General features: G+C 43.2%; 1 protein-coding gene across 1 annotated transcript; it reads right to left on the bottom strand.

Annotated features, from left to right (window-relative positions):
- On the bottom strand, positions 1 to 27,719 carry LOC311119703 (uncharacterized protein; the record flags this gene model as incomplete). Its single annotated transcript, XM_084194367.1, has 8 exons — positions 1 to 253; positions 5,519 to 5,582; positions 7,542 to 7,656; positions 9,883 to 9,964; positions 23,015 to 23,136; positions 25,916 to 25,994; positions 26,355 to 26,539; positions 27,634 to 27,719. Coding segments are annotated over 8 exons (916 nt in total), but the record flags the coding sequence as incomplete, so codon positions are not given.

The raw sequence follows: 27,719 nt of genomic DNA on the forward strand, positions 1-27,719 counted from the left end.
CCTCACTCCTATTAAGGGGACCTCACTTGGGGCAATCTCCTGGTTTCCTGTGTCTAGTCTTTTTGAGGGTTCAAGGCCCCTGTGTGGTCCTCAGGCCCTGCCTCTCCATGATGTTCCACAGCTTGCGCAGGTTGGACTGGGTGATGACATCGTCAGGCTTGAGCTGCAGTGCCCGCAGGTAGTTGGTCTCCGCCTCAGGCAGCCGCCCATTCAGGTGGAGGATGGCGCCCAGGTTCATCAAGGCCGCCGGATACTGGGAGGGATGGAGAGAGGGAGACAGAGGGAATGAGAGAGAGAGAGGGAGAGAGAGAAAAGGGAGAGGGACTTGATTAACATTGCGTGTTACACTTTGGGTTGGGTGACGCTCTGACAAAATTAAGTCTTTAGAAAGACATTGCTGTTGCTTAAAAGAATGTGGTTAAGGGCTGGTGGGGTAACACTCCTGTTGATGTTTGTGGTTTCCGGAGGTTTCTCAAATGCCAATTGTTTATGTCATCCCGGGTTAACATTTATAATGATGTTAGCAAAGTCCCTAAGGAGTGGGAGGCACTCTTCTACAGTGAGGTTGCCAATACTGCAGTTAATGAGAGGGATGCACATCATAACGTGTGAAATGTGTTAGTGTTAGAACGTCTAGTGTTGGAAGTTCTAGAAGTTTCACCTTGCCAAACTCATAGGTCTACACAGTAGCTGAGTGGGAAAAGACTGCTTGTCTGGATAGGTCTAGATGCAGTATAGACTGTCTGGATAGTAAGGTTGTCACGATACCAGTATCACGAAATTCAACGGTATCGTGTCAAGGAAACAAAACATGAAGCCAGGGGCGCAACTTTCACTGGGGACGGGAGGGACAACGGTGTGCTTTAGGACCATGCGGACGCCTCCAAGCGGGCGGGTAGACTGTTTGGAGTGTTTATCCGAAAGGATTTAAAAAATATATATTTTTTTTAAAGGACAAAATAGTTTAGTCTGCTTTGTGTTTTCCTTTTTGCCATGGAAAATCAGGTATCGTAGTATCACAATACTGGTATCGTGACAACCATACTGGACAGGTCTAGATGCAGTATAGCGATCAGGTAGTTTCAGACACAGTACATGCCCTTGAATTCATCTCCTGGCAAACTCTTTCAAATTCAAACTCCCATAAGACCTCTACTTAATGCAGATTCTCGTATGTGAGACATTTTACAGGAGACCTGCCAGGTTTTTGTTATGGATTAAGAGCGAGGCTTTGTTAACTTGACTTGAAGCTGAGTTAATGAAATGCCCATTAAATTATCCTGTTTGACCTCGCAGTAGCTGGTCCGATTTCAGAAAGAGTGTTTACCTTGATGGAGCTGTGGGGCAATGATCTTTGAAACTGAATTAATACAAAGTTTGGAGTAAAGATCGTTTTGATATCTGTGTTGGGCTGAATGCCATGTTGTGAAGAGTACAGAGCAGTATATTTAATAAAAAGTAGAACTTGTTGAAGATACAGTATGAAGGAAGAGTTATATGACGGAGAGGTCCGTTACTGGACGCAGATATTTCTTGTATGGTACAGTATGAAATCTCATAACACAAATACATTATATGATATTTGATATTCGGCTCACTTGTACTCAGTTCCAACTTGGGTCTCTCTCCGCAGAGTTAAAGAGGGTTATGCCAATATGCCTTGAAGCTCATCGTTATAAAAGTCTGTCTCTCCAGCCGTCAACTAAGCTAAGCTAATAGGATCAGAGCAGGTTACTCATCTTGCCTTGAGCTACAGTTCCTGGAACTTATAGGCTAGTCGGTGTGTGTGTGTATGTGTGTGTGTGCGTGCATGTGTGTGTGTGTGTAGGTGTGTGTATGCACACGTACTTGTGTGTGAGTGTTAGTGTATTAGCGAAAGTGAACACATGTATGTGTGTTTTTAAGGGTGCTTTTTAATCAAATGGCCCTTTGATGTGGCCAAGTGAAACCACCTGGCCGTAACCGGAGCCCTGCAGTATGCCACCGCAAACACACCCAGATCCCAGCCTCACCTCTGGCTCTCCAGCACCCTCCAGACTGGACACTTTCACACGCCTGTGAACCTGACTGTGGGGTCAGGGTTAAAGGAGTTGAGATGCAACTACAGTTATTTTTTTCTAGATAGGAGTTTACACGCCTCTTTAGATGGTTGGTTACCTTGTACTGTGAGTTTAACTCTGGTTTTCTATTTGTAAAGAGTTGGACTCTTGAGCATACTTGAACAACTCATTATCCAGAGACCAATAAGGCATCTGTACTGTAGCACTAACTAGTCTTTCCCCTATTACTTTCCAGACAGGGCTTAATAAAGATCCCAGACACAACATCAAGGCCACTTGGAACCAAAACTGTCCACTGAAACCAATAGAAACCAAACTCTGCTTCATTTTTAACTTTGGCTGTTAACTTTCTACTCCTGGTCAGGAGACATCATGGCTCTCTATAGGCTGAGCAGAGACAGAGGCTGGTGGAGATAGATTAAAGTCCTCTATTGTTGTAAACAGCACCCAGGGTGAGACGCAGGAGACGCCCCAGACAGACTACATCATTCTCTGTTTACATGTGTACACTCACTGGAGCCAGAAACCCATACCAGCGATCGCTCTCTATTAAAGCTGAGACAGTGATTCATGTAGTGGGGCTGGCTTGGTCCTAACACAGCCAAACAAAACCTTTACCCAAGGACGACAGTAGCTGTTGACCTTGTGGTTATTTCCTTGTTTGGCAAGTCTGAATGATATCATTCTTCACATTTACATTTTAGTCATTTAGGAGACGCTCTTATACAGAGCGACTAACAGTAGTGAGTGCATCCATTTTTCGTACTGGTCCCCCGTGGGAATTGAACCCACAACCCTGGCATGCAAGCACCATGCTCTACCAACTGAGCCACACGGGACATATCATTGCCTCAAAATGGATATCCACAGTATAATTATTCAATCTAAATTCCAGTCAATTTGGAATTTGATTTGCACTATGAAGAAAGCTAACTGAATTGAAATGAAAGTGGCCTGAACTTCAACAGTGTTGCATCGATTGTAATTCAGTAAGTTCAATATCAACTGCCAAACAAGAAATTGTAACCACTCTGTGTACAGTCAACAATGATCCTTCATTGTGGCACCCCTCAGAGTCTAACAGTGCAGCATTCCAGAGCAGCAACCCTATAGAATACTATAGTAACGTATCATCTGTCTATCTGCTCATCACCATTGTTTGACCTCTGTTTCACCCAGCAAAAGCTGCTCACCATATCCCCAACATACAGTATCGTCTTTCTCAGTAGGTGGTGGTCGAGCTGCATATTAAGACACTGTTATGGAAATGAGCCCCACGATTCAACTCTAATATGTTTCCGTAGGCCCACTCACTACTCACTATTCACAGAGTAAATGTAGTTAACTGATGATTGGAACAGTGGAACAGAGACGTACGTTAACGGATTCAAATCTAAAGCTGATAATATATATGGGCATTGTCACATTAATCACACTCTATTTGAAACTACAATGTATGTACTGCATTTAGGGACAGTAACTTTGCAGTTGTGAATAGTTTAAGAAACAGAGAAAACGTACCACAAATGCAGTCAAACCAAACTGTACATTAGGAATTAGGACGTGTGGTAATTCTGTCCGTCATCCTCTGTTGCACTCTATGAAGTTTCTCGTTTTTTTTCCAGGAAGCATACTCCTTTGACATAATTGTCTTTCCCAGCACGTCTGGCCACAGATGTTGAATTTTTCATGACCCGAAACCCTTTTGGATGAAGTTGATATTTGAGGACTTGACATTCGCTAAGCAGACACGCAGCAGCGAAATGTCAAAGACAAGAGGCGCTTTACTTCTGACAAATGACTGAGTGTAAGCCCTTGACTTGTTGGAGGGTGTGGATTATACATAATAAATACAACTTTCTGACTGGGAACTGATTGTGAAGGACACACAGACATGGACATACTGACATACAGACAATATGATTTTATAGGAAACAATTGCAAGTGTGTGTGTCAAGGACATCTGTAGCACTTACCATTTCTACAAAGCCCTACTGTCTGAGGATATCAACTTAAATCCCCTATAAAAACTCCCTCCAAAACATATAAATATGACCCAGGTCACAGTGGCTTGTAAACGAATAACACAGCCTACCCAGTCCCTCCATTGACTTCCAATTGGCTCATTCATCCCCCCTCCTCTCCCCTGTAACTATTCCCCAGGTTGTTGCTGTAAATAAGAATGTGTTCTTAGTCAACTTAACTGGTTGAATAAGGGTAAAATAAAATAATGACTAAAGATGAAAGACTCCAAACAACCTCCAGCTAACTCTCCAGACCCCAAACAACCTCCAGCTAACTCTCCAGACCCCAAACAACCTCCAGCTAACTCTCCAGACTCCAAACAACCTCCAGCTAACTCTCCAGACCCCAAACAACCTCCAGCTAACTCTCCAGACGCCAAACAACCTCCAGCTAACTCTCCAGACCCCAAACAACCTCCAGCTAACTCTCCAGACCCCAAACAACCTCCAGCTAACTCTCCAGACTCCAAACAACCTCCAGCTAACTCTCCAGACCCCAAACAACCTCCAGCTAACTCTCCAGACTCCAAACAACCTCCAGCTAACTCTCCAGACTCCAAACAACCTCCAGCTAACTCTCCAGAACCCAAACAACCTCCAGCTAACTCGCCAGACTCCAAACAACCTCCAGCTAACTCTCCAGACCCCAAACAACTTCCAGCTAACTCTCCAAACCCAAACAACCTCCAGCTAACTCTCCAAACTCCAAACAACCAGCTAACTCTCCAGACTCCAAACAACCTCCAGCTAACTCACCAGAATCCAAACAACCTCCAGCTAACTCTCCAGACCCCAAACAACCTCCAGCTAACTCTCCAGACTCCAAACAACCTCCAGCTAACTCTGCAGACTCCAAACAACCAGCTAACTCTCCAGACTCCAAACAACCTCCAGCTAACTCACCAGAATCCAAACAACCTCCAGCTAACTCTCCAGACTCCAAACAACCAGCTAACTCTCCAAACCCCAAACAACCTCCAGCTAACTCTCCAGACTCCAAACAACCTCCAGCTAACTCTCCAGAATCCAAACAACCTCCAGCTAACTCTCCAAACCCCAAACAACCTCCAGCTAACTCTCCAGACCCCAAACAACCTCCAGCTAACTCTCCAGACTCTCCAAATGGCGCATAAGTCAGTGAGCGTGGCAACGTGACAAAAACACACAAGTCCTTACGACTCTCATAGCACTCCACCATGCCGTCCACTCCCTTTGAAGGGACTGATTGATGCGCTGCAGAGAAAGAGAGATCCACCTTTCTCTCCAACCATAGAATCACAGGGACCCAGATCCTGCTCTCTGGTTCTAACAGACAATGGAAGGCATTGATGGAGCAGCCATGGCGAACAAGGGCTGATTGTGTGTAATGGTGGAGTGTGTGTGTGCGTGCAAATCAGTTTGAGTAAGAAAGGCCCATTAGGCCAAGGTACTCACGTCTGGTCTGAGGTTTGCTGCTCGCTCATAATGCCGCTCTGCTGCCTGGTTTAGACTGGCCTGTCTGGAGAGGGGATAGGGAAAGGGATAGAGGAGGGAGAGAGAGAGGCATGGAAAGAGGACGCATGGCTTACACAGAGTCTGACAGTATTACAGTGACATGATGGCAGAAGGAGTTATGTATTGGAGAGAAGCATTCTTTCATTGGAATTGAAATATTGCCCATTTGGTGTCATACAGTATTGCGATCCTGAGGGCACTTTGATGCTGAAAAATACTCCCTCAAATGACTCTGAAACACTATGCTGCATATATTTATTTGTAAGATGATACTAACAGCACTTAATATGTTAACGCTATTCAGATAAAGGCAGACATCTTTCCAGACACAGGTACACATATTCATAAGGTGTGTGACTCAGGGAAATATGTCTCTATTGACTTTGCATAAAGGAAAGTATGCCTTGAGAATACTAGCTAGTGGTGCTTCATCATTCCATTCATCTCAAGTTCATGCCTGACTCTTCAGATCCATTTTCACCACAACAACGTCTTTCATTTCCTCCTTGCCCTCTTGGTGCTGGTGTTTCCCACTGCATCTAAGATAATCTACGCAATCTACGATGTTGGGAGAATCTGGAGTTTGAATTCTTCAAAGAGAAGGAAACGCTGACACTGTGCAACAGGTAAGGACTTTTGAATTTGATTTGCATGGGTCAAAACCTGGTGCTACCTTATTGGTCTCTGTCAAAAAGAGCCATAGAGGGTACAAGGATATGGCAAACCACTACTACGGTCTGGATGAAGAGAAATGGTCACTGAGTTTCAGAACAACAAAGTACGTTTTCCCAGTCTAATGTTTGACGTTGACAATAATTTGGTGGCATTCAAGGTGTCAAATAGTTATTTATTTGCCCTACAGAACAGAGAGTAAGAGGTGCATTTTGACCAGCATTAATACACCCAAAGACAGGTCTGTATCAGAACGTGTCAGCACAGCCATTAGACTGTCTTATTACAGGATTAGTTGAGTGAATATGTCATGGTGTTTTTCTTTTATACAGTTGGCTTATATCTAAGAGGGCCAGAATAAGACGATTTGTCTCTCAGTTTTTACTCTCCGCATCCAAGCAGCGCTACCCTGGCTGATCAGTCGACTTATAACTCTCAAATCCGCCGCAGAGCTGCACTTTGGATGAAGGACGCTGTAGCTTCAATTACTTTTCCAGATATGTAGAGCAAAAAGGAATTAAGAGACGTCATTTCCAATACTTCCTAGAGTTGCAGTGAGTTGAGAGGATTTGCAGTCCCCTATTTCAAACGTATAAAACGTATGTGCTGTCTGTGCGCACACTTGCCAAGCAGAATGGCCAATTCTCCCGAGGTATGCCTGGGTTTCTTTACAAGCCTTGGACTGAAAAGTCACTAGCATGAATCAAAACTACAACCGCTGTTTCCATGTGTTGTATATTAAGTATAAAACTAGTTGAACCATATACAAATTACTTAAAATGGATCGTTCCATGCAAACTTCCATTATCGTATTAGACTTCAGATCTGAAGTATCTTTGAGTGTGTTAGCGGGCACAATGCAATATTGATTAAGTCGTGAATGATGAAATACCTTGGCAACCAACTCTCTATCACCAAAGTAATAACCTTCAGAGACACCTTGTGCTATTTTCATGAATAAGACATCTGAATATATCCAACAGAAAATCTACATGTACTGAAGACCTACAGTAGTGTATTTTCCATTATTCTACTGTAGTGAGGTTGGGCCTCCTCTCAGAGCCTGGTTCCTCTCTAGGTTTCTTATTTATAGGGAGTTGTTCTTACCTACTGGGCTTCTAATTCTGCTCTTTGGAGTCTAGGCAAAGCACCTTGTGACAACTGCGGATGTAAAATGGGCTTTATAAACACATTTGATTGATACTAGTCAAGGTATGATTGGGCAGCATTTGCGAAATACCAGGCACTCTTTAAACGCTGTAATAATGTTTTTATACGCCGTCACACCCACCTGAGCATGTGAGCGGCGCTGAAGACCACGTCAAACTCTGAGCTGTCCAGATCTGCAGCTCTCTCTGCCATCTCTGCTGCCTCCGCCAGACGAGACTGCTCCAGCAGAAACTGGCCTGTCCATCAGAGAGAGAGAAAGATGGAGAAAGAAACAGAGACAGAGTAAGAAAGAGAGGGAAAGGGAGAGGGAGAGAGTGACGGAGACAAATTAAGAAAAGGGGAAAGAGAGGGAGACAGTGAGACAACGAAGCAGAAGAAATGGGATGGGGAAAAAAGAAAGAAAGAAAGAAAGAAAGAAAGAAAGAAAGAAAGAAAGAAAGAAAGAAAGAAAGAAAGAAAGAAAGAAAGAAAGAAAGAAAGAAAGAAAGAAAGAAAGAAAAAAGAGAAAGCAAAAAGATGGGTTCAGGGGACAGGGCAGAGAGAAGGACAGAAAGGACAGAGTGAGGAAGAGAGGAGAGAGAGACTGATGGTTTTTGTCATGCTCAGTGATTTGTGGAAGCCCAGCTGAGTCTGAGGCGTTTCATGTATGTCCTCTGGGAGCAGGACCACCTGGCTCTACCTCCACAGGAGTCTGCTGAGGATCAATACATTACTACTATGTCTGGGATGCAGATGGTATATTATGTTGGACTGTGTAATGTGCAGAGGTTTCCCTATTCAAATCAGTTTTTGTGTGTGTGTGTGTCTGCATACGAGAGGAATCCTCTTTCACAGGTTTTTAGAATTTGTAAAAATAGTCTTCCTATGTCTCGAAGGTCATACTTCATTGCGTGTCACTTGAATGCAGAGGGTTGCTACGGGTCACATGTAGCGTGACACATGCATGCTCCCTGCATTAGAGCTTGTGTTAGTCTGAACAATGGCAGGAAAGGGGGCTTGTCTCAGTTATCTGACCTCTCATGTTAGCTCTTGCCCGTCCTGTCCCACAGTTCAAAGAGTCTGTAAGCACAGTCATACAGACTCACCAACAACATGCTGGAGTCATTCCAGTCACAGGGGAGGAGGAATGGCCGTTGCGGCCCGATTACGATAAGGTGTTGGGGGCCAGTCAAAATAAACCTCTAACAAGAGGCTAGGAGATAGCAGAGAGAGGGCAAATGACTCTGTCCAAAGACAGCAACGCGGCCCGCCAGGACCCAAACACGAGAGAGAGAGAGAGAGAGAGAGAGAGAGAGAGAGAGTCTATACAATACAACGGCCCTCTCAGTTCCTACAGGACATATTTCATTTCCTATAAATATCTCTGAGATAGTCCAGCATTCCGATATGAATGGCAGCATTTACAGAAGCGTGGGCGGACATGGGCGGGCATCCCTGCCAGCCATTCCCTCCCCTACCCTGGACGACACTGGGCCAATTGTGCACCGCCCCATGGGTCTCCCAGTCGCGGCCGGCTACAACAGAGCCTGGATTCGAACCAGGATCTCTAGTGGCACAGCTAGCACTGCGATGCAGTGCCTTAGACCACTGTGCCACTCGGGAGGTGTTTTTTACACTTAACATATTAGAGTCCTCTCTTTTCAGCAGGAGCCATTTGCTTTCAAACCTGTGTTTTCCCACGATTGTATTAGAAATATTGTGAAAGGCCTGTTTTGTCTGCATGCTGTTCACTGACAGATTTGCCGCGCGTTCTCGACTGTAGGTTATGCCTTGTTATTGGGCTACACACAATCCACAGCTAGGCTATTTTTTAAAAGAAGCTATTGATCCTCTGTGTCTAAATGATAGGCCTTCTCATGGTGTAGTAGGCTATTCTGAATTATATCATTTATTTCTGAACAGACAGCAGTAATTCTATAACATTGGCAAATCTATTTAAATTTATTGGAGGTGCTCCTCCAGAACCCTTTGCGTATAAATGAGGAAGTGCAACATTGGAGAGATGAGAGTTGCAGGCTCATGTCTATCAGAGTAGAGAGAGAAAGAGATCATAGAAAGTTAATCTCATTCTAGTTCTGTGAGAGATACAGGCACGCATCTCACACAGCCACGAGTTGGGCTCAAACATAGGTCTCAAACATAGGTTGCAATGATGCACAAACCATACTGTAAGCCCGGGTCGGTGCAACCTGAATCAACTAGTAGAATATCAGGCACAACTTTTTCACGTTTTTTGGGGGGAGGCAACTCAAATAAACTTTGATCGCTTTTATTAGAATTTGTACATTGCAAAAAGTGACAATTAATTTTCATGCCATGAGAGGTACCGGATCCGGCCAAATTAGTTCCGGAACGAAACAGTCCCAAACGGAGAGGTGCCGGTTCCTGTTCTGGCAGGATCTGGCTCAAATGAAGGACTGTGCCTGTACTTCATACGAGGACATAATAGTTCTGGTACTTACCATAATGCATGTAACAGTTTCCTTTGGAAGGGTCCAGCTGAATGGCCCTTCGATAGTAACTCTCTGCCTTAGTCTTCTGCCCCTAGGAGATAAAACAGGAACGTTTGATTAGCTACTGTAGATGTTACAAGTCGTCCTCAGTCATTCATTGCGATTTAGCTGATGTTCGAGCTCTCGCAGTGGTTCATATTTCTGGCATGGGCGTAATTGTGCGGCTGCAATTAGATTTACTCAAAACCCAAAACAGACGTGAGTTGCCATTAGGTAGAAGATTGAACATGCAGGAAAAATCAGAAACCACCCACTCTCCTCGTAAATTAAATTTAGCAAATATTTCACAGTTGAAATGCGGACGGGGAAATCAGCAGTAAATTTGAGCAACCGTTCCATATGCCCGTGATGTGCCAGGTTGTTTCAAACAATCACCATATACTGCAGGGCAACAACAATCATCTGAGTTTACTCAGCATCTGCTACAGATTATTTTCCTACGCTTTCATGCATGAGTTGACACGTGGTAGCTGGACCTCAGCTGTAACCAGGGAACTGTAGTCCATAGAGAACACTCCAAACCCCCTTTTCCCCCAGCAGCAGAGTGTGTGTGTGTGTGTGTGTGTGTCTGTGTCACAGTATACCTTTTGCTCAGTCAGAGAGTGTGTATCGCACTATAGCCGCGCAACAAACTGAAAGCGATACCGCTGCCTCTGTGTGTACGGTCCCCCCCCCCCCCCATTGTTCACGCTTCAACACTGATTGCTTCCATATTGGCAATAGAATAAGTGGACCAGGGATATTAGGTTTGGTTCATTAGCTATTTCTCATGCCCGGGTTCGTTCTAAATGAAAGAAGAAGAAGAAGAAGATAACCAATTGTCCAGATGACTTTATGTGATATTTTACCTGGCTTTCTTTTCTGCTCAATTAAGCATTTTCCCAGCCACAGCGTCAGACTGTTGAACAAAATATTGTGGTCATTCAATGGACTTGGAAGTATCGCATTTGGAGGATTGCGAGAGATGCGTAATGTTAAATGTACATGAAATAACGCTAGGTTATTGTTTTTTCATTCCTCCGACCCTATTTTTTCCTCTTATCTAGCGTTTTCGAGCCTGTCTGGGGAGGGAGTAGTCGGCCTCAATTGGCTTTAGCGGTTAGCGTCAGCGCCGGCAGCTCTGAGTGTAGCAGCCACAGAGGGCTTTAAAAGTTAGCGTTAGCGCCGGCTCCGAGTGTAGCCAGCCACAGAGCTTGTAAATCACATCAGCGCCGGCCGACCACAACTCTCCCATGCTGCAACGGGAGAGATGCCCTCCAACAGAGAGCGGTGCCTAGCTCTTGGCAGGACACGGCAGGACTCCGCACTGCACTGTGTAATCATCCGCCTGGCGACACTCTCCTGTGATGTATGTCCAAGGGAGATGATCTGAGAGAGGAACCAGGCGGAATAGGGCTCTTCTGGTCATGTCTAGCTGTGTCCTAAAGAAAGGCCCTGGTCAAAAGTAGTGCACTATCTCGGGAATATGGTGCCATTTCAGACGCAGCCTCAGTCTAGACTCTAACCTGGTTACTGTGAATGAAGAGTTCAAAGCCAAACTGAACGAAGGACGACCCACAAATCTATACAACCTCACTAACCCCATTAAAGTACAATGACTCTGAACGAATGAAACAGTGAAGTCACATATTGTACTACAGTACACATCAGGGTGAAACAGAGGTTGAGGCGGGACTTGAGTTTGACACTTTGACCCTTTCCCCGAGCCGGTTGACTCCTTATGAGCCTGCTGCATTATCAATACGTAGCTCCGCCGTGGCAAGACGGACCAAAATCTCTCCCTGATTGAGTGATTTAATAAGGAAGTGGGGTAATTGCATTATGTCCTGTCCGGCGGCCCATTGTCCCGGGTCTGGTCATGTCCCAATCTCCTGTTGTTGAAGGGCTCTGTTATGAGGGGCCACTCGTGGCTCAGGGCCCCGGTTGTAGGGACCTGGGGGACCCAGCAGATGTCCAGCTGCGCTGGGGTGACTCGGGTCTGAACCTGGGGCGACTGGGGGTGGGGGTTTGGGGGAATGGAACTCAAATCAGATTAGGAAAAGGGGAAATGAGTGAGTTTGGGAGCGAGACCCTTCCTCAGCCCAGACCGGACCCCTAGGGGTGCAGCTGTAGCTGTAACCCCTCTGATATCAGTAAGGAGGATAGAAGGAGAGATGGGATGGATGATGTTGGCGCTGCAGAGCAAAACCTCCTCTAGCCTGTGGATTCCTAGTAATTCCTAGTACCTCAGTTACCTCAGGCTGTAGAAAGAGAAGGACAGAAGGTCAAACTCCTCACAAGGGCTCAGCAGGACTGCTTCAGTGGGTTCTAACAGGGTTCCTCTCCATAACGTCCTCCTAACTAACCCAAGTCAGCTGTGAACACATGTTGTCACGCACTGGTTTTTCTCTCTCCAAAACAGTGTGGATGAGAGAGGTGGATGGAGGGGGAGGAGGGTGCACCTCAGAAAAAACAGCCAAACCTGTGGGGGAGAAGTCTGGGAAGGAATTACTGGACCCAGCAGGCCTGGCTGGAGCACTTCAAAACCCCCCACACATTTAATAATGTCACATGCATGCATGTGAGCGTACACGCGTCCATGCACGCACACACACACACACACACATGCACACACAGGACTCCCCACAAATACATTCCCTATGGCTGTGACCTTGCGACAACCACACATCCAGTGGAGAGCCTGATAGTTTGACAGGTCTGTTTTTCTAAGCTTGTACCCTAAGAAAATAATGACTCCTCAATCCATTGTCTCCTTGGTATCGTATCAACAAAGTTTATAGTGGCAGAAGTTTGTCTCTGTGCTATTTTATCTCAAATATCTCAAAATACTGCAATTAGTCTAACATAAAAAATATCCAGCATTTGCATACCATTATTCTACATGTCTTTTTCCTTTAGGCCACCAAAGACAAAAGCATTAATTTACCCGTCAAGGTTCAATAATAACTCCAAAAAGGCTTCTGGGCTGCTGTCTGCTTAACATGCAGCTCATTCTTGTTCTATCAACTCCAAGGCTTTCTACAATGATCACAACTCCTCTGGCTCAGACTGAGAAATCAATGGGATGAACTGGCCGGGCCCAAACTCACTCAATATTCATCAGCCCTCGGGGCCTAGGTCCAACTATACGTAACTACTGTGATTATTACCAAGATAAAAGTTTGCTTTGCTTCATCACGCTTTGTGTGAGCCAAAGCCTATTTGAGATTGTGTGGACAGTCAGGAAGGACACTGGAGGACAAGGAGTGAAGTGAATGGATTAGAATAGAGGCAGGTTGTAGCTACATTAATGATAACGGCAATGATGTTAGAGGACATTTCCAGTATAGCTGTAGAACGTTTTTCTATCTGCTAACTAACTTCATGAAAGTGTTGTAGCCTAATGGTTAACAGTACCTACATTAGAAACACCTGTTCTTTCCATGACAGACTGACTAGGTGAAACCAGGTGCAAGCTATGATCCCGTATTGATGTCACTTCTTAAATCCTCTTCAATCAGTGTAGATGAAGGGGAGGAGACAGGTTAAAGAAGGATATTTAAGCCTTGAGACAATTGAGACATGGATTGTGTATGTGTGCCATTCAGAGGGTGAATGGGCAAGACAAAAATTGTAAGTGCCTTTGAACGGGGTATGGTAGTAGGTGCCAGGTGCACCGGTTTGAGTGTGTCAAGAACTGCAACACTGCTGTTTTTTTCACGCTCAACAGTTTCCTGTGTGTATCAAGAATGGTCCACCACCCAAAGGACATCCAGCCAACTTGACACACTGGAGTCAACATGGCCAGCATCCCTGTGGAACTCTTTCGACACCTTGTCCATGCCCCGACAAATTGAGGCTGTTCTGAGGGCAAAAGTGGGGGTGCAACTCAATATTAGGAAGATGTTCCTAATGTTTTGTACACTCAGTGTATACAATATAGGCTATATTATATAGCCCTATTGGTTAACAAGGTTGTGTAAAAATTAGCTTCCTATTGCACAAGTTCAAGTTCTTGTCCATTTCACTCCATTTTGGGTGAGGCTTTTGTTGTTGCTTGGTATTTTATATCAATGATCCTGATGCTTCTGCGCATGTATATATTTTCTACTTTACGCGTAGAGAACAGGCTACTGAGGTGAATGGTGCTTGTTTAATAAAGTTAGATCAAAGCTGAATCAATGTCTGCAAGATCACATAATAATAGTATTCTACGTAACAGAATCAGATATAATAGCATAGTATTATGTTACTGTAAGACACCACCACATTTTTCTCTCATGTGGCAAAAACTCAAAAGTGTGCCACCAGGCAAAATACACAGGTAGTCTATGTGACAGCTTATTAACACCATATATACACAGGTAGTCTATGTGACAGCTTATTAACACCATATATACACAGGTAGTCTATGTGACAGCTTATTAACACCATATATACACAGGTAGTCTATGTGACAGCTTATTAACACCATATATACACAGGTAGTCTATGTGACAGCTTATTAACACCATATATACACAGGTAGTCTATGTGACAGCTTATTAACACCATATATACACAGGTAGTCTATGCGACAGCTTATTAACACCATATATACACAGGTAGTCTATGTGACAGCTTATTAACACCATATATACACAGGTAGTCTATGTGACAGCTTATTAACACCATATATACACAGGTAGTCTATGCGACAGCTTATTAACACCATATATACACAGGTAGTCTATGCGACAGCTTATTAACACCATATATACACAGGTAGTCTATGAGACAGCTTATTAACACCATATATACACAGGTAGTCTATGAGACAGCTTATTAACACCATCTGCTCTAAAATTCACTCACTGTACATTGTTCAAAACAACACTGTAGGCTACTTCGAGACAACACTGTATAACTCAAGAAGATCTAAATGCATATCCTCATGAAAATGATCAAGATCCAATGGTTGGTATGTAGATGCTGCATGGGCGTTTCACCGGTAAAACTTGAAGAATTATCCTTTACGATTGAACGTGGTGGTGTTGTCTTACAGTAACATAATACTATGCTATTGTATCCGGTTCTGTTATGTAGAATACTATCATTATGTGATCTTGCAGACATTGATTCAGCTTTGATCTAACTTTATTAAACAAGCACCATTCACCTGAGTAGCCTGTTCTCTACGCGTAAAGTTGAAAATTTACAAATGCGCAGAACGTCATCCGCACATGCGCAGAAGCTTCGGAATCATTAGTCGGCGACTAAAGTTCCTGAAAAAATCAGATCTGCAGCCACGGTCTGTATGCAAAGAACCTCACAACACTGCCACCATGGAAACCCCCCTTGAGGGTGGCACCATGCAAACGATTTAAGGCGTGGCATCATTCTGAGAACTCACAGTGCCTACCTGCTCGACTAGTTATCGCTTGGTGAGAGTGTGTGTGTGTATGGGTGTGTGTGTGCCTGTGTGGTATGAGCGAGCCGCATTTCCTTTAAACCTGTCTTTGAAAGAGAGTGAGAAGAAGTTAAGGGCTTATTCTGTATGTAGCTCCACATTGATCTGGTACTCGTACTCCCTGTATATAGCTCCACATTGATCTGGTACTGGTACTCCCTGTATGTAGCTCCACATTGATCTGGTACTGGTACTCCCTGTATATAGCTCCACATTGATCTGGTACTGGTACTCCCTGTATATAGCTCCACATTGATCTGGTACTCGTACTCCCTGTATATAGCTCCACATTGATCTGGTACTCGTACTCCCTGTATATAGCTCTATTCTTGTGGATTACATTTTTTTCCTCGTTTTAGTTACTAATTTATTTAAAATTTTTTACTCTGCATCGTTGGGAAAGGTTCGTAAGCAAGCATTTCACTGTAAAGTCTACACCAATTGTATTTGGCGCATGTGATGAATAACATTTTATTTGAATTTATTTGGTATGTCTCTTTGGGATTGTAATCATATTTTACATATACAGTACAACTAGGTATTTATGCAATGTCTTTTATATGATTTATGAATGTACACTACCGGTCAAAAGTTTTAGAACACCTACTCATTCAAGGGTTTTTCTTTATTTTGACTATTTTCTACATTGTAGAATAATAGTGAAGACATCAAAACTATGAAATAAGGAATCATGTAGTAACCAAAAAAGTGTTAAACAAATCAAAATATATTTGATATTTGATATTCTTCAAATAGCCACCCTTTGCCTTGATGACAGCTTTGCACACTCTTGGCATTCTCTCAACCAGCTTCACCTGGAATGCTTTTCCAACAGTCTTGAAGGAGTTCCCACATATGCCGAGCACTTGTTGGCTGCTTTTCCTTCACTCTGCGGTCCGACTCATCCCAAACCATCTCAATTTGGTTGAGGTCGGGAGATTGTGGAGGCCAGGTCTTCTGATGCAGCACTCCATCACTCTCCTTCTTGGTAAAATAGCCCTTACACAGCCTGGAGGTGTGTTGGGTCATTGTCCTGTTGAAAAACAAATGATAGTCCCACTAAGCCCAAACCAGATGGGATGGCGTATCGCTGCAGAATGCTGTGGTAGCCATGCTGGTTAAGTGTGCCTTGAATTCTAAATAAATCACAGACAGTGTCACCAGCAAAGCACCCCCACAACATCACACCTCCTCCTCCATGCTTTACGGTGGAAAATACACATGCAGAGATCATCCGTTCACCCACAGCGCGTCTCACAAAGCCACAGCGGTTGGAACCAAAAATCTCAAATTTGGACTCCAGACCAAATTACAAATTTCCATTGGTGTAATGTCCATTGCTCGTGTTTCTTGGCCCAATCAAGTCTCTTCTTCTTATTTGTGTCCTTTAGTAGTGGTTTCTTTGCAGCAATTCGACCATGAAGGCCTGATTCACACAGTCTCCTCTGAACAGTTGATGTTGAGATGTGTCTGTTACTTGAACTCTGTGAAGCATTTATTTGGGCTGCAATCTGAGGTGCAGTTAACTCTAATGAACTTATCCTCTGCAGCAGAGGTAACTCTGGGTCTTCCATTCCTGTGGCGAACCTCATGAGAGCCAGTTTCATCATAGCGCTTGATGGTTTTTGCGACTGCACCTGAAGAAACGTTCAAAGTTCTTGACATTTTCCGTATTGACTGACCTTCATGTCTTAAAGTAATGATGGACTGTCATTTCTCTTTGCTTATTTCAGCTGTTCTCGCCATTATATGGACTTGGTCTTTTACCAAATAGGGCTATCTTCTGTATACCCCCCCCCCCCCCCCCCCCACCTCATGAAGCTGGTTGAGAGAATGCCATGAGTGTGCAAAGCTGTCATCAAGGCAAAGGGTGGCTACTTTGAAGAATCTCAAATATAAAATATATTTGGATTTGTGTAACACTTTTTTGATGAGGAACTTCTGGATGCAATTAAAGACTTTAAATCCGGGAAAACTCCAGGGTTGGATGGCATACCAATCGAGGTATACCAAACCTTTTTTGATATACTAAGAGGACCGTTATTAGCATGTTTTAACCACTCCTATGTAAATGGTAGATTATCTGACACTCAAGAAGAAGGTCTGATCTCATTATTACTGAAACAGGATACAAGTGGAAAATATAAAGATCCAGTCCATTTACAAAATTGGAGGCCCCTTACACTTCAGTGTTGTGATGCAGAAATCCTAGCAAAATGTATAGCGCATAGAATTAAAAAGGTATTGTCGGATATTATTCATTCTAATCAGACAGGTTTTTTACATGGAAGATACATTGGAGATAATATAAGGCAAGTATTGGAAACAATAGAACACTATGGAAAATATGGGAAACCAGGCCTGCTATTCATAGCAGACTTCGAAAAGGCATTTGATAAAGTTCGACTGGGATTTATATATAAATGCCTGGAGCATTTCAATTTTGGAGAATCTCTTATAAAATGGGTCAAAATCATGTATAGTAACCCTAGGTGTAAAATAGTAAATAATGGCTATTTCTCAGAAAGTTTTAAACTGTCAAGAGGAGTGAAACAAGGTTGTCCACTATCGGCATATCTATTTATTGTGGCCATCGAGATGTTAGCTATTAAAATCAGATCCAATAATAATATCAGAGGATTAGAAATACAGGGCTTGAAAACAAAGGTGTCATTGTACGCAGATGATTCATGTTTTCTTTTAGATCCACAACTAGAATCCCTCCACAGCCTCATAGAGGATCTAGATACATTTTCTAACCTCTCTGGATTAAAACCAAATTATGACAAATGTACTATATTACGTATTGGATCACTAAAAAATAAAAATTTTACATTACCATGTAGTTTACCAATAAAATGGTCTGATGGTGATGTGGATATACTCGGAATACATATCCCAAAGCAAATAAATGATCTCACTTCAATAAATTTTAATAGAAAGTTAGCAAAAATAGATAAGATCTTACTACCATGGAAAGGAAAATACCTGTCAATTTGTGGAAAAATCACCCTGATTAACTCTTTAGTATTATCCCAGTTTACCTATTTGCTTATGGTCTTGCCTACGCCTAGCAAACAGTTTTTTAAATTATATGAGAAAAAAATATTCAATTTTATTTGGAACGGCAAGCCAGACAAAATTAAAAGAGCATATTTATATAATGAATATGAATTCGGAGGACAGAAATTATTAAATATTAAAGCATTAGACCTATCACTAAAATCTTCAGTCATCCAAAAGTTATACTTAAATCCGAACTGGTTCTCAAGCAAATTAGTAAGATTGTCTCACCCACTGTTCAAGAAAGGCCTTTTTCCCTTTATTCAGATTACAACCTCTCACTTTCAGTTATTTGAAAAGGAAATAATCTCCCAAATGTCACTATTTCTAAAACAAGCCATAGAAAGTTGGTTGCAATTTCAATTTAATCCTCCAGAAACGACAGAACAAATAATGCAACAAATATTGTGGTTAAATTCAAATATACTAATTGACAAAAAACCTTTATTTTTTGACAGAATGTTTAAAAAAGGTATAATCTTCGTAAATGATATCATCGGTAGGACTGGTGGAGTTATGTCGCACATGCAGCTAACAAAAACATATGGAAATGTCTGCTCTACCCAAAATTACAACCAAATAATTGCAGCCTTACTGCAAAAGTGGAAGAGGAAAGTTGAAGGGGGAGAAAGTAAGGAACTTGTCTGTCGGCCTTGCATTAAAGAACATAATTGGTTAAGGAAAACTGTGATAAATAAAAAAGTATATCAGTTTCACTTAAGGACCAAAGGATTGACAGCCGTCCCATATAGATTGCAAAATAGTTGGGAAGAGATCTTTGACGTACCGATCCCATGGCATAGTGTTTATGAACTGACACGCAAAACGACACCGGATTCAAAAATTAGAATCTTTCAATTTAAATTATTATATAAAATTCTTGCTACCAATAGAATGTTATTTATATGGGGGATACAATCTTCCCAGCTCTGCAGATTTTGCTGTGAAGAGATAGAATCATTAGATCATTTGTTTTGGTTCTGTCCATTTGTAGCTTGTTTTTGGACACAGGTCCAGGAATGGCTAAAGGATTGCAATATTTACCTGGAACTAACCTTGCAGATAGCATTACTGGGTGATCTGAAAAGTCATAGTCAATCAATCAATAATATAATAATACTTTTAGCAAAAATATTTATTTTTAATTCACAATCTGTAGAAGCAATGAGAATAGAAAGGTTCAGAACTTTTGTAAAACATCACAGTACGGTTGAAATATATATGGCAAATAGAAATCCTATATGGATGGTGTTAAGAGATAGATGGGAGGTATTGAATAGAGTTGAAGGATGGGACTAATAACAAATAACAACAAATAATAACAAAGATAGCTAATAATGTAAGCATACTGTGTCCATAATAAGTATATAGGTTGTATGTTGGGAGCTTTTGGGAAAGAGCACAGTTAGAAAGATATGGCATTTAGAAGCAAACCGGATGGACATCATGAAAATGATCGGAGAGGTTGAGAGTAGAAGAAGTTCAGGAGCAAAAAAATAAATAAATATATATATATATATATATATATAGAATTATTGTAAAATTAACTCTGTCCATAAGGTGTAGATAGTAAGTATAGACCGGAAGTAGAGGCCTGGGCGTTGTTGTTCACTAATTTACTCCAAGTAGGGAAAGGATGGTGGGGTTGAAAAGTAATAAAGGGGAATATATATATAAAAAATAAAATAAAACATGGGGGATTGGAAGTGATGCAGACAATTACATTGATAGAAGATACAATCTATCTGCAATATTAAGCTGATCCATTCCCCCCGAAAAAAAAAAAAAAACGAAAAAAAAATGAATAAAAAAATATAAAAGTTAAAAAAAGTTAAACTTTTTTGGTTACTACATGATTCCATATGTGTTAGTTCGTAGTGTTGATGTCTTCACTATTACTCCATAGTGGAGTTTGGAGTGTGACTGTTTGAGGTTGTGGACAGGTGTATTTTATACTGATAACAAGTTCAAACAGGTGCCATTAATACAGGTAACAAGTGGAGGACAGAGGAGCCTCTTAAAGAAGAAGTTACAGGTCTGTGAGAGCCAGAAATCTTGCTTGTTTGTAGGTGACCAAATACTTATTTTCCACCATCATTTGCAAATAAATTCATTAAAAATCCTATCCAATGTGATTTCCTGGATTTTTTTCTTCTCATTTTGTCTATCATAGTTGACGTGTACCTATGATGAAAATTACAGGCCTCTCTCATCTTTTTAAGTGGGAGAACTTGCACAATTGGTGGCTGACTAAATACTTTTTTCCCCCACTGTATTTCCAGGAAGACAAGGATCATGTAAGGGACCAGAGTTTTTGTTAATTTTATACCTCCTATTCATTTGACTTTCATCTTTGTTTTAGCCATTTTAACTCTGCCTGTTTTAAGTCTGTGTATTTTCTTAAATTTTTTGGGGATAAAACTCAGAATTGTAAGGAAACCGTTCGTAATATTTTAAACCTTTTCAATGTGAGAAGCAACAGCCAGCTTCAAATCAAGTCATGTGCACAGGATACAACAGGTGTAAACATTACAGTGAAATTGTTACTTTAAGCTGTAATCCTTAAAGGTGAAACAGCCACGTCCGTTTATAATATTACAACAACAAAGAAGTTACTGTAAACAACTAGCACTGTTTTTCCCCTCAGACATCATTGCATGCGTGATAGAACAGCAGCATATGTACAGATTTTTTGGGGATGCGCGGTACTCCTCACCTCTGCTTGTCAACAAAACAAAAATAATAACAATGACAGGGGCTCTGTTTCCCCCTACTGCGGATTCAATCTTTAAGCTCATCCTCAACACTGCAGTGTTCAATATCAAAGGTTGAACGTGGAACATCCAGAATAGGATCCTTAAAAGAGCACGGAATCAATACTAGGTCACAATTATACACTGCTCAAAAAAATAAAGGGAACACTAAAATAACACATCCTAGATCTGAATGAATGAAATAATCTTATTAAATACTTTTTTCTTTACATAGTTGAATGTGCTGACAACAAAATCACACAAAAATTGTCAATGGAAATCAAATGTATCAACCCATGGAGGTCTGGATTTGGAGTCACCCTGAAAATTAAAGTGTAAACCACACTACAGGCTGATCCAACTTTGATGTAATGTCCTTAAAACAAGTCAAAATGAGGCTCAGTAGTGTGTGTGGCCTCCACGTGCTTGTATGACCTCCCTACAACGCCTGGGCATGCTCCTGATGAGGTGGCGGATGGTCTCCTGAGGGATCTCCTCCCAGACCTGGACTAAAGCATCCGCCAACTCCTGGACAGTCTGTGGTGGGTGCAACGTGGCGTTGGTGGATGGAGCGAGACATGATGTCCCAGATGTGCTCAATTGGATTCAGGTCTGGGGAACGGGCAGGCCAGTCCATAGCATCAATGCCTTCCTCTTGCAGGAACTGCTGACACACACCAGCCACATGAGGTCTAGCATTGTCTTGCATTAGGAGGAACCCAGGGCCAACCGCACCAGCATATGGTCTCACAAGGGGTCTGAGGATCTCATCTCGGTACCTAATGGCAGTCAGGCTACCTCTGGCGAGCACATGGAGGGCTGTGCGGCCCCCCAAAGAAATGCCACCCCACACCATGACTGACCCACCGCCAAACCGGTCATGCTGGAGGATGTTGCAGGCAGCAGAACGTTCTCCACGGCGTCTCCAGACTCTGTCACGTCTGTCACGTGCTCAGTGTGAACCTGCTTTCATCTGTGAAGAGCACAGGGCGCCAGTGGCGAATTTGCCAATCTTGGTGTTCTCTGGCAAATGCCAAACGTCCTGCACGGTGTTGGGCTGTAAGCACAACCCCCACCTGTGGACGTCGGGCCCTCATACCACCCTCATGGAGTCTGTTTCTGACCGTTTGAGCAGACACATGCACATTTGTGGCCTTCTGGAGGTCATTTTGCAGGGCTCTGGCAGTGCTCCTCCTGCTCCTCTTTGCACAAAGGCGGAGGTAGCAGTCCTGCTGCTGGGTTGTTACCCTCCTACGGCCTCCTCCACGTCTCCTGATGTACTGGCCTGTCTCCTGGTAGCGCCTCCATGCTCTGGACACTACGCTGACAGACACAGCAAACCTTCTTGCCACAGCTCGCATTGATGTGCCATCCTGGATGAGCTGCACTACCTGAGCCACTTGTGTGGGTTGTAGACTCCGTCTCATGCTACCACTAGAGTGAAAGCACCGCCAGCATTCAAAAGTGACCAAAACATCAGCCAGGAAGCATAGGAACTGAGAAGTGGTCTGTGGTCACCAACTGCAAAACCAGTCTTTTATTGGGGGTGTCTTGCTAATTGCCTATAATTTCCACCTGTTGTCTATTTCATTTGCACAACAGCATGTGAAATGTATTGTCAATCAGTGTTGCTTCCTAAGTGGACAGTTTGATTTCACAGAAGTGTGATTGACTTGGAGTTACATTGTGTTGTTTAAGTGTTCCCTTTATTTTTTTGAGCAGTGTTTATATTTTTAAACACACTGCAAATAAAACACAGTATGTGTGACTACTCTCTTTTGCTAACTGAGCACACCCCTAGTGACATATAGAGGTTAGTAGTAGAGGAGGGACTTACAATGATGGACAGGAGTTTCCCGTAGGTCAGGTGGGCGGGGATGTGATCCGGCTTGGCCCTCAGCGACTCCCTGTACCAGTGGCCCGCCTCCTCCAGCCTATTCAGCCTCATGTAGGCCTCTCCTGTTAGGGGTCAAAGGTCATAGGTCAGGGGCGATACGGCCTCTCCTTCAGTATGAGGGGTCAACATTCAGAGGTCAGAGGGAAGGGGTCATACACAGAACCATAACCTCAACACCTTCTCTGCCACTTTATAATAAGAGGAAGACAAAGTATTAGAGACATATTGTAGTATGATGAGTTTTGTGACTGATGTTTCTATCTAAATGGGACTTATGATATGAATGATGAAATGTTCCAGTGCTTCCCAGTGACTGATGAATAGATAAGAGTGTTATAATAGATCTCCAACAGGTGCACGGCTGATAACAAGACAGATGGAGCCCGACCCATTTCCAGCCCTCCATTCCTAAAAACACACGTCATTCCACCAATAAAAAGAAATGTTCCTCCGTTAAATTAATCCCCTGACACCAATTTCAGTTGGAACGTGACCAGTTTCTCTCTGAGAATGTCTCTGATCTCAAAGCCGTGAGAATCCCAGATCTGATCCCAGCGCAGTGAGCGCCGCTCCCCAGGGCCCAGATGACAGACCCCCTCTCACCTGAACAAACATTCTCCATCTTTTCAGGCCCGCACCATGCGTCATCAAAAGAATGTTGCCGACACGGAACGGCAATCTCAACCATACAATCAGGAAGGGCTTCTAATAATGTAATTAGTGTTAGAATAACACAACATGGGACATTACTTATTATAGCCAGCTTAGTTAGAATTCTCTTTGTTACACATCTACATTAGGATTGCATACATATTTAGGAGCAGTGGTGTTGGAATGGAATTAAACCTAGTTAAATAAAGGTTAAATAAAATAAATCAAAATAAACCGATGTTATCTGCTTAAAGCACATCAAATAGCCTCATTTCATGAGATAATATTGAGAAACCTCTTTTTTAGTTTTGGAAACTGAAGACCTTAAGCAGGTGGTTCTACTACCACTAGAATGAGTCATTCTAAACACATATTCCTCAGTTACATGAATCAAAGATGAGGAGAATTATCGTATATGATAGGTGGGAATTAAGAAGGATATTTGGATGATTAAAGTCGTCTCCCTGTGCCAAGTCTTCCCCGTCACGCGGCGAAGCTGTTGTCACTACCTGGCTTTTCACCTTCAGTCATTGGCTAAGTCACAAGCCTGACATGGCTCCAGATTGACTGTCAAACTAAATCTAGCTCAGAGGATGAATTAGTTGCTCCCTCTTGAACAGAATACCAGAGATACCTGTCAATTCCATTTCAATTCCTGACTGTCAGCCCTGCAGAACACTGTGCTAGACAGTGATAGTAGAGTGGAGAGTGATCTAGGGTAGAGTGATGGTAGAGTGGAGAGTGATCTAGGGTAGAGTGATGGTAGAGTGGAGAGTGATCTAGGGTTGAGTGATGGTAGAGTGGAGAGTGATCTAGGGTAGAGTGAAGAGTGATCTAGGGTTGAGTGATGGTAGAGTGGAGAGTGATCTAGGGTAGAGTGGAGAGTGATCTAGGTTTGAGTGATGGTAGAGTGGAGAGTGATCTAGGGTTGAGTGATGGTAGAGTGGAGAGTGATCTACGGTAGAGTGATGGTAGAGTGGAGAGTGATCTAGGGTAGAGTGAAGAGTGATCTAGGGTTGAGTGATGGTAGAGTGGAGAGTGATCTAGGGTTGAGTGATGGTAGAGTGGAGAGTGATCTAGGGTAGAGTGAAGAGTGATCTAGGGTTGAGTGATGGTAGAGTGGAGAGTGATCTAGGGTAGAGTGATGGTAGAGTGGAGAGTGATCTAGGGTAGAGTGATGGTAGAGTGGAGAGTGATCTAGGGTTGAGTGATGGTAGAGTGGAGAGTGATCTAGGGTAGAGTGATGGTAGAGTGGAGAGTGATCTAGGGTAGAGTGATGGTAGAGTGGAGAGTGATCTAGGGTTGAGTGATGGTAGAGTGGATAGTGATCTAGGGTTGAGTGATGGTAGAGTGGAGAGTGATCTAGGGTAGAGTGATGGTAGAGTGGAGAGTGATCTAGGGTAGAGTGATGGTAGAGTGGAGAGTGATCTAGGGTAGAGTGAAGAGTGATCTAGGGTTGAGTGATGGTCGAGTGGCGAGTGATCTAGGGTAGAGTGATGGTAGAGTGGAGAGTGATATGATGAGCTGGGGTAGGAAACAGAAACGGTCTCACAGACATTAATTGGTCCTGGCCCTGGGCTGGGAAGCACTTTCACTGGAAACTTTAATTGGGCTTTTCAGCCCGTGGCTGAGCTTGGTCTGTGTCCGGGGGATGCTTGAACATATGTCCATCTTTAGGAAATGCTCACCTTTACTCCTTCCTTCCCTTTCCCATATTCTAGGACAGGGTCCTTCAATTCTGGTCCTGGAGGGCCGAAACACCTCTGTTTTCCATCCTCTCCTTCTAATCAGGGGCTAATTCAGACCTGGGACACCAGGTGAGTGCAATTAACTACCAGGTAGAAATAAAAAACAGAAGTGTTTCGGCCCTCCAGGACCGGAATTGAAGAACCCTGTTCTAGGATGTTAACAATACATGATGATATATACTCTTGCATTTTTTAATTGTTCCCCTCTAATCAGGGAGTGATTTAGACCTGGGACACCAGGTGTGTGCAATTAATTATCAGGAAGAACAGAAAACTAGCAGGCTCTGGACCTCGTAGGGTAAGAGTTGAGTACCCCTGATCTATGAGAATGTATGAACTGCATTTGTTTTGTAAAGTGCCATATGTATTGAACTTGCTGACTAGAGCTGGGGGGAAAATCCAATACAAATATTTGTGAAAAAATAAATGGTTTCCTGCTCACCCATCATGTTGTAGAGACTCTGAGGTGCAAACTGCCTAGGCATTTTCTGTACCGCTTCTTTATAGACAGACAGAGCCTCCTGTCATAGATGGGGAGGAGGAGGAGGGGAGAGGGCAGTTAGTCATAGTGTGTTTCATCAGTGTTACCATCCACAAAGCCTCTTCCTCACTGTCTAATGAAAAGGGCTTCAGGAATATAACGAGTCTTTAGTTGTCTCTGAGTCCTTTTGTCATAGATGAAGAGTTAAGCAGTTGCTGAGCTTATATAAAGCCAAGGCCGCAAGCTAAAGCAAGTTTTCAGACAGCTAGTCTCCGGAAACTCGAGAGTGCAAGTACACTACCACAGTATGCTATCGATCTACATTCGCTGTATACATTCTATCCATTGCATTTCTACGTCTCAGCCACTGCCCTGGCCCCACTGTACTATAGTAGCATACCTCCTGCAGGCCCTGCTCATGGAGCAGCTTGCCCAGGTTGTACAGGCAGCTGGTGACGGAGCTCTTGTGGGTGTGGGGGTCCTTCAGGTTCTCGTCTGGGATCTCAGCGCAGGTTACAAAGGTCCTCTTGGCCTCCTCCAGACCGCCCTGATTCATCAGGATGATGCCCGTGTTCAAGTAGGCCGCTGTGGGGTGACGAGAGGGGGAGAGAGGGGGCGGAGGAGGAACAGAGGGGGAAAGGGAGGATGAGGAAGAGGAATGAGGGAGAGAGAAGGCAGAGGATGAGAAAAGGGGTAAGAGAGGGGGCAGAGGAGGAGGATTAGAGCAGGGGGGGGGGGTATAAATTGAGAAACAGAGGGGATAGATAAAAGCAGGGAAAAGGTTTAGGGAAAGAGGAAAACAAATCACATTTTATTTGTCACTGCGCCGAATACAACAGGTGTAGACTTTACCTTCAAACGCTTACTTACAAGCCATTTCCCAACAATGCAGAGTTCAAATATAGGAACTTCTTTTGTTTTGCAAATAAGAAGAAGAAAAAAGTGAAATAAAATAAAATACCAATAACGAGACTGAATACAAGGATTACCGGTACCCAGTCAATTTGCAGGGGTATGAGGTAGTTGAGGTAATTTGTACATGTAGGTAGGGGTAAAAGTGACTATGCAATCAGGATAGATAATAAACAGAGCAGTGCATGTGAAGAGTGTAAAAGTGTGTCTACGTGTAAGTGTTTATGTGTGTGTGGCGTCAATATGCTTGTGTTTTGTGTGTGTGAGTGTATGTGTGTGTGTGTGTTGGAGTGTCAGTGTAGTATGTGTGAGTGTGTGGGTAGAGTGCAGAGAGGTTGAAAGAGAGGTTGAGGAGAAAAATTGAGGAATGAACTAACTAACTCATGCAACCTAAATCCCCTGCTTTTCCCATCCTCTGCTAGGGTCTGATACAGTGAAATATGTCTACGCATTACATACGCGAGCAGTCAAGAGTGAGATTTACTTCCATTAGACTGTCGGCTGAAACGGTCCGATAGGCCTCTGAAATAGGCTCTGAAATGGGCCAGACAGACGCATGCAGGACAACTATTTCAGCATTAACACTGGGCCTTGATTAAATCCTGAATGTAACATTCAATTCATTTAATTCGATTAAACAAAGCCAGAGACAACCCATTAGGCAGGTCACGTATCAACTCCTCTCATCTCCACCGGCCGGCCCCGATCGCAATCACTTCAGCCCTGCAATACGTCATTTTAGGAAATGGCCTCTTAGCAATACTTACATGCCAGAGTTGGCCTGCTCCCAATGGCCAGCTTATAGTAATGCATTGCCTCTGAGGACCTGTGGTTCTCTTGTAGCAGCAAACCC

This window comes from Coregonus lavaretus (assembly GCF_964263955.1).
Source record: "Coregonus lavaretus genome assembly, contig: HAP1_SCAFFOLD_2311, whole genome shotgun sequence".
Taxonomy (NCBI): domain Eukaryota; kingdom Metazoa; phylum Chordata; class Actinopteri; order Salmoniformes; family Salmonidae; genus Coregonus; species Coregonus lavaretus.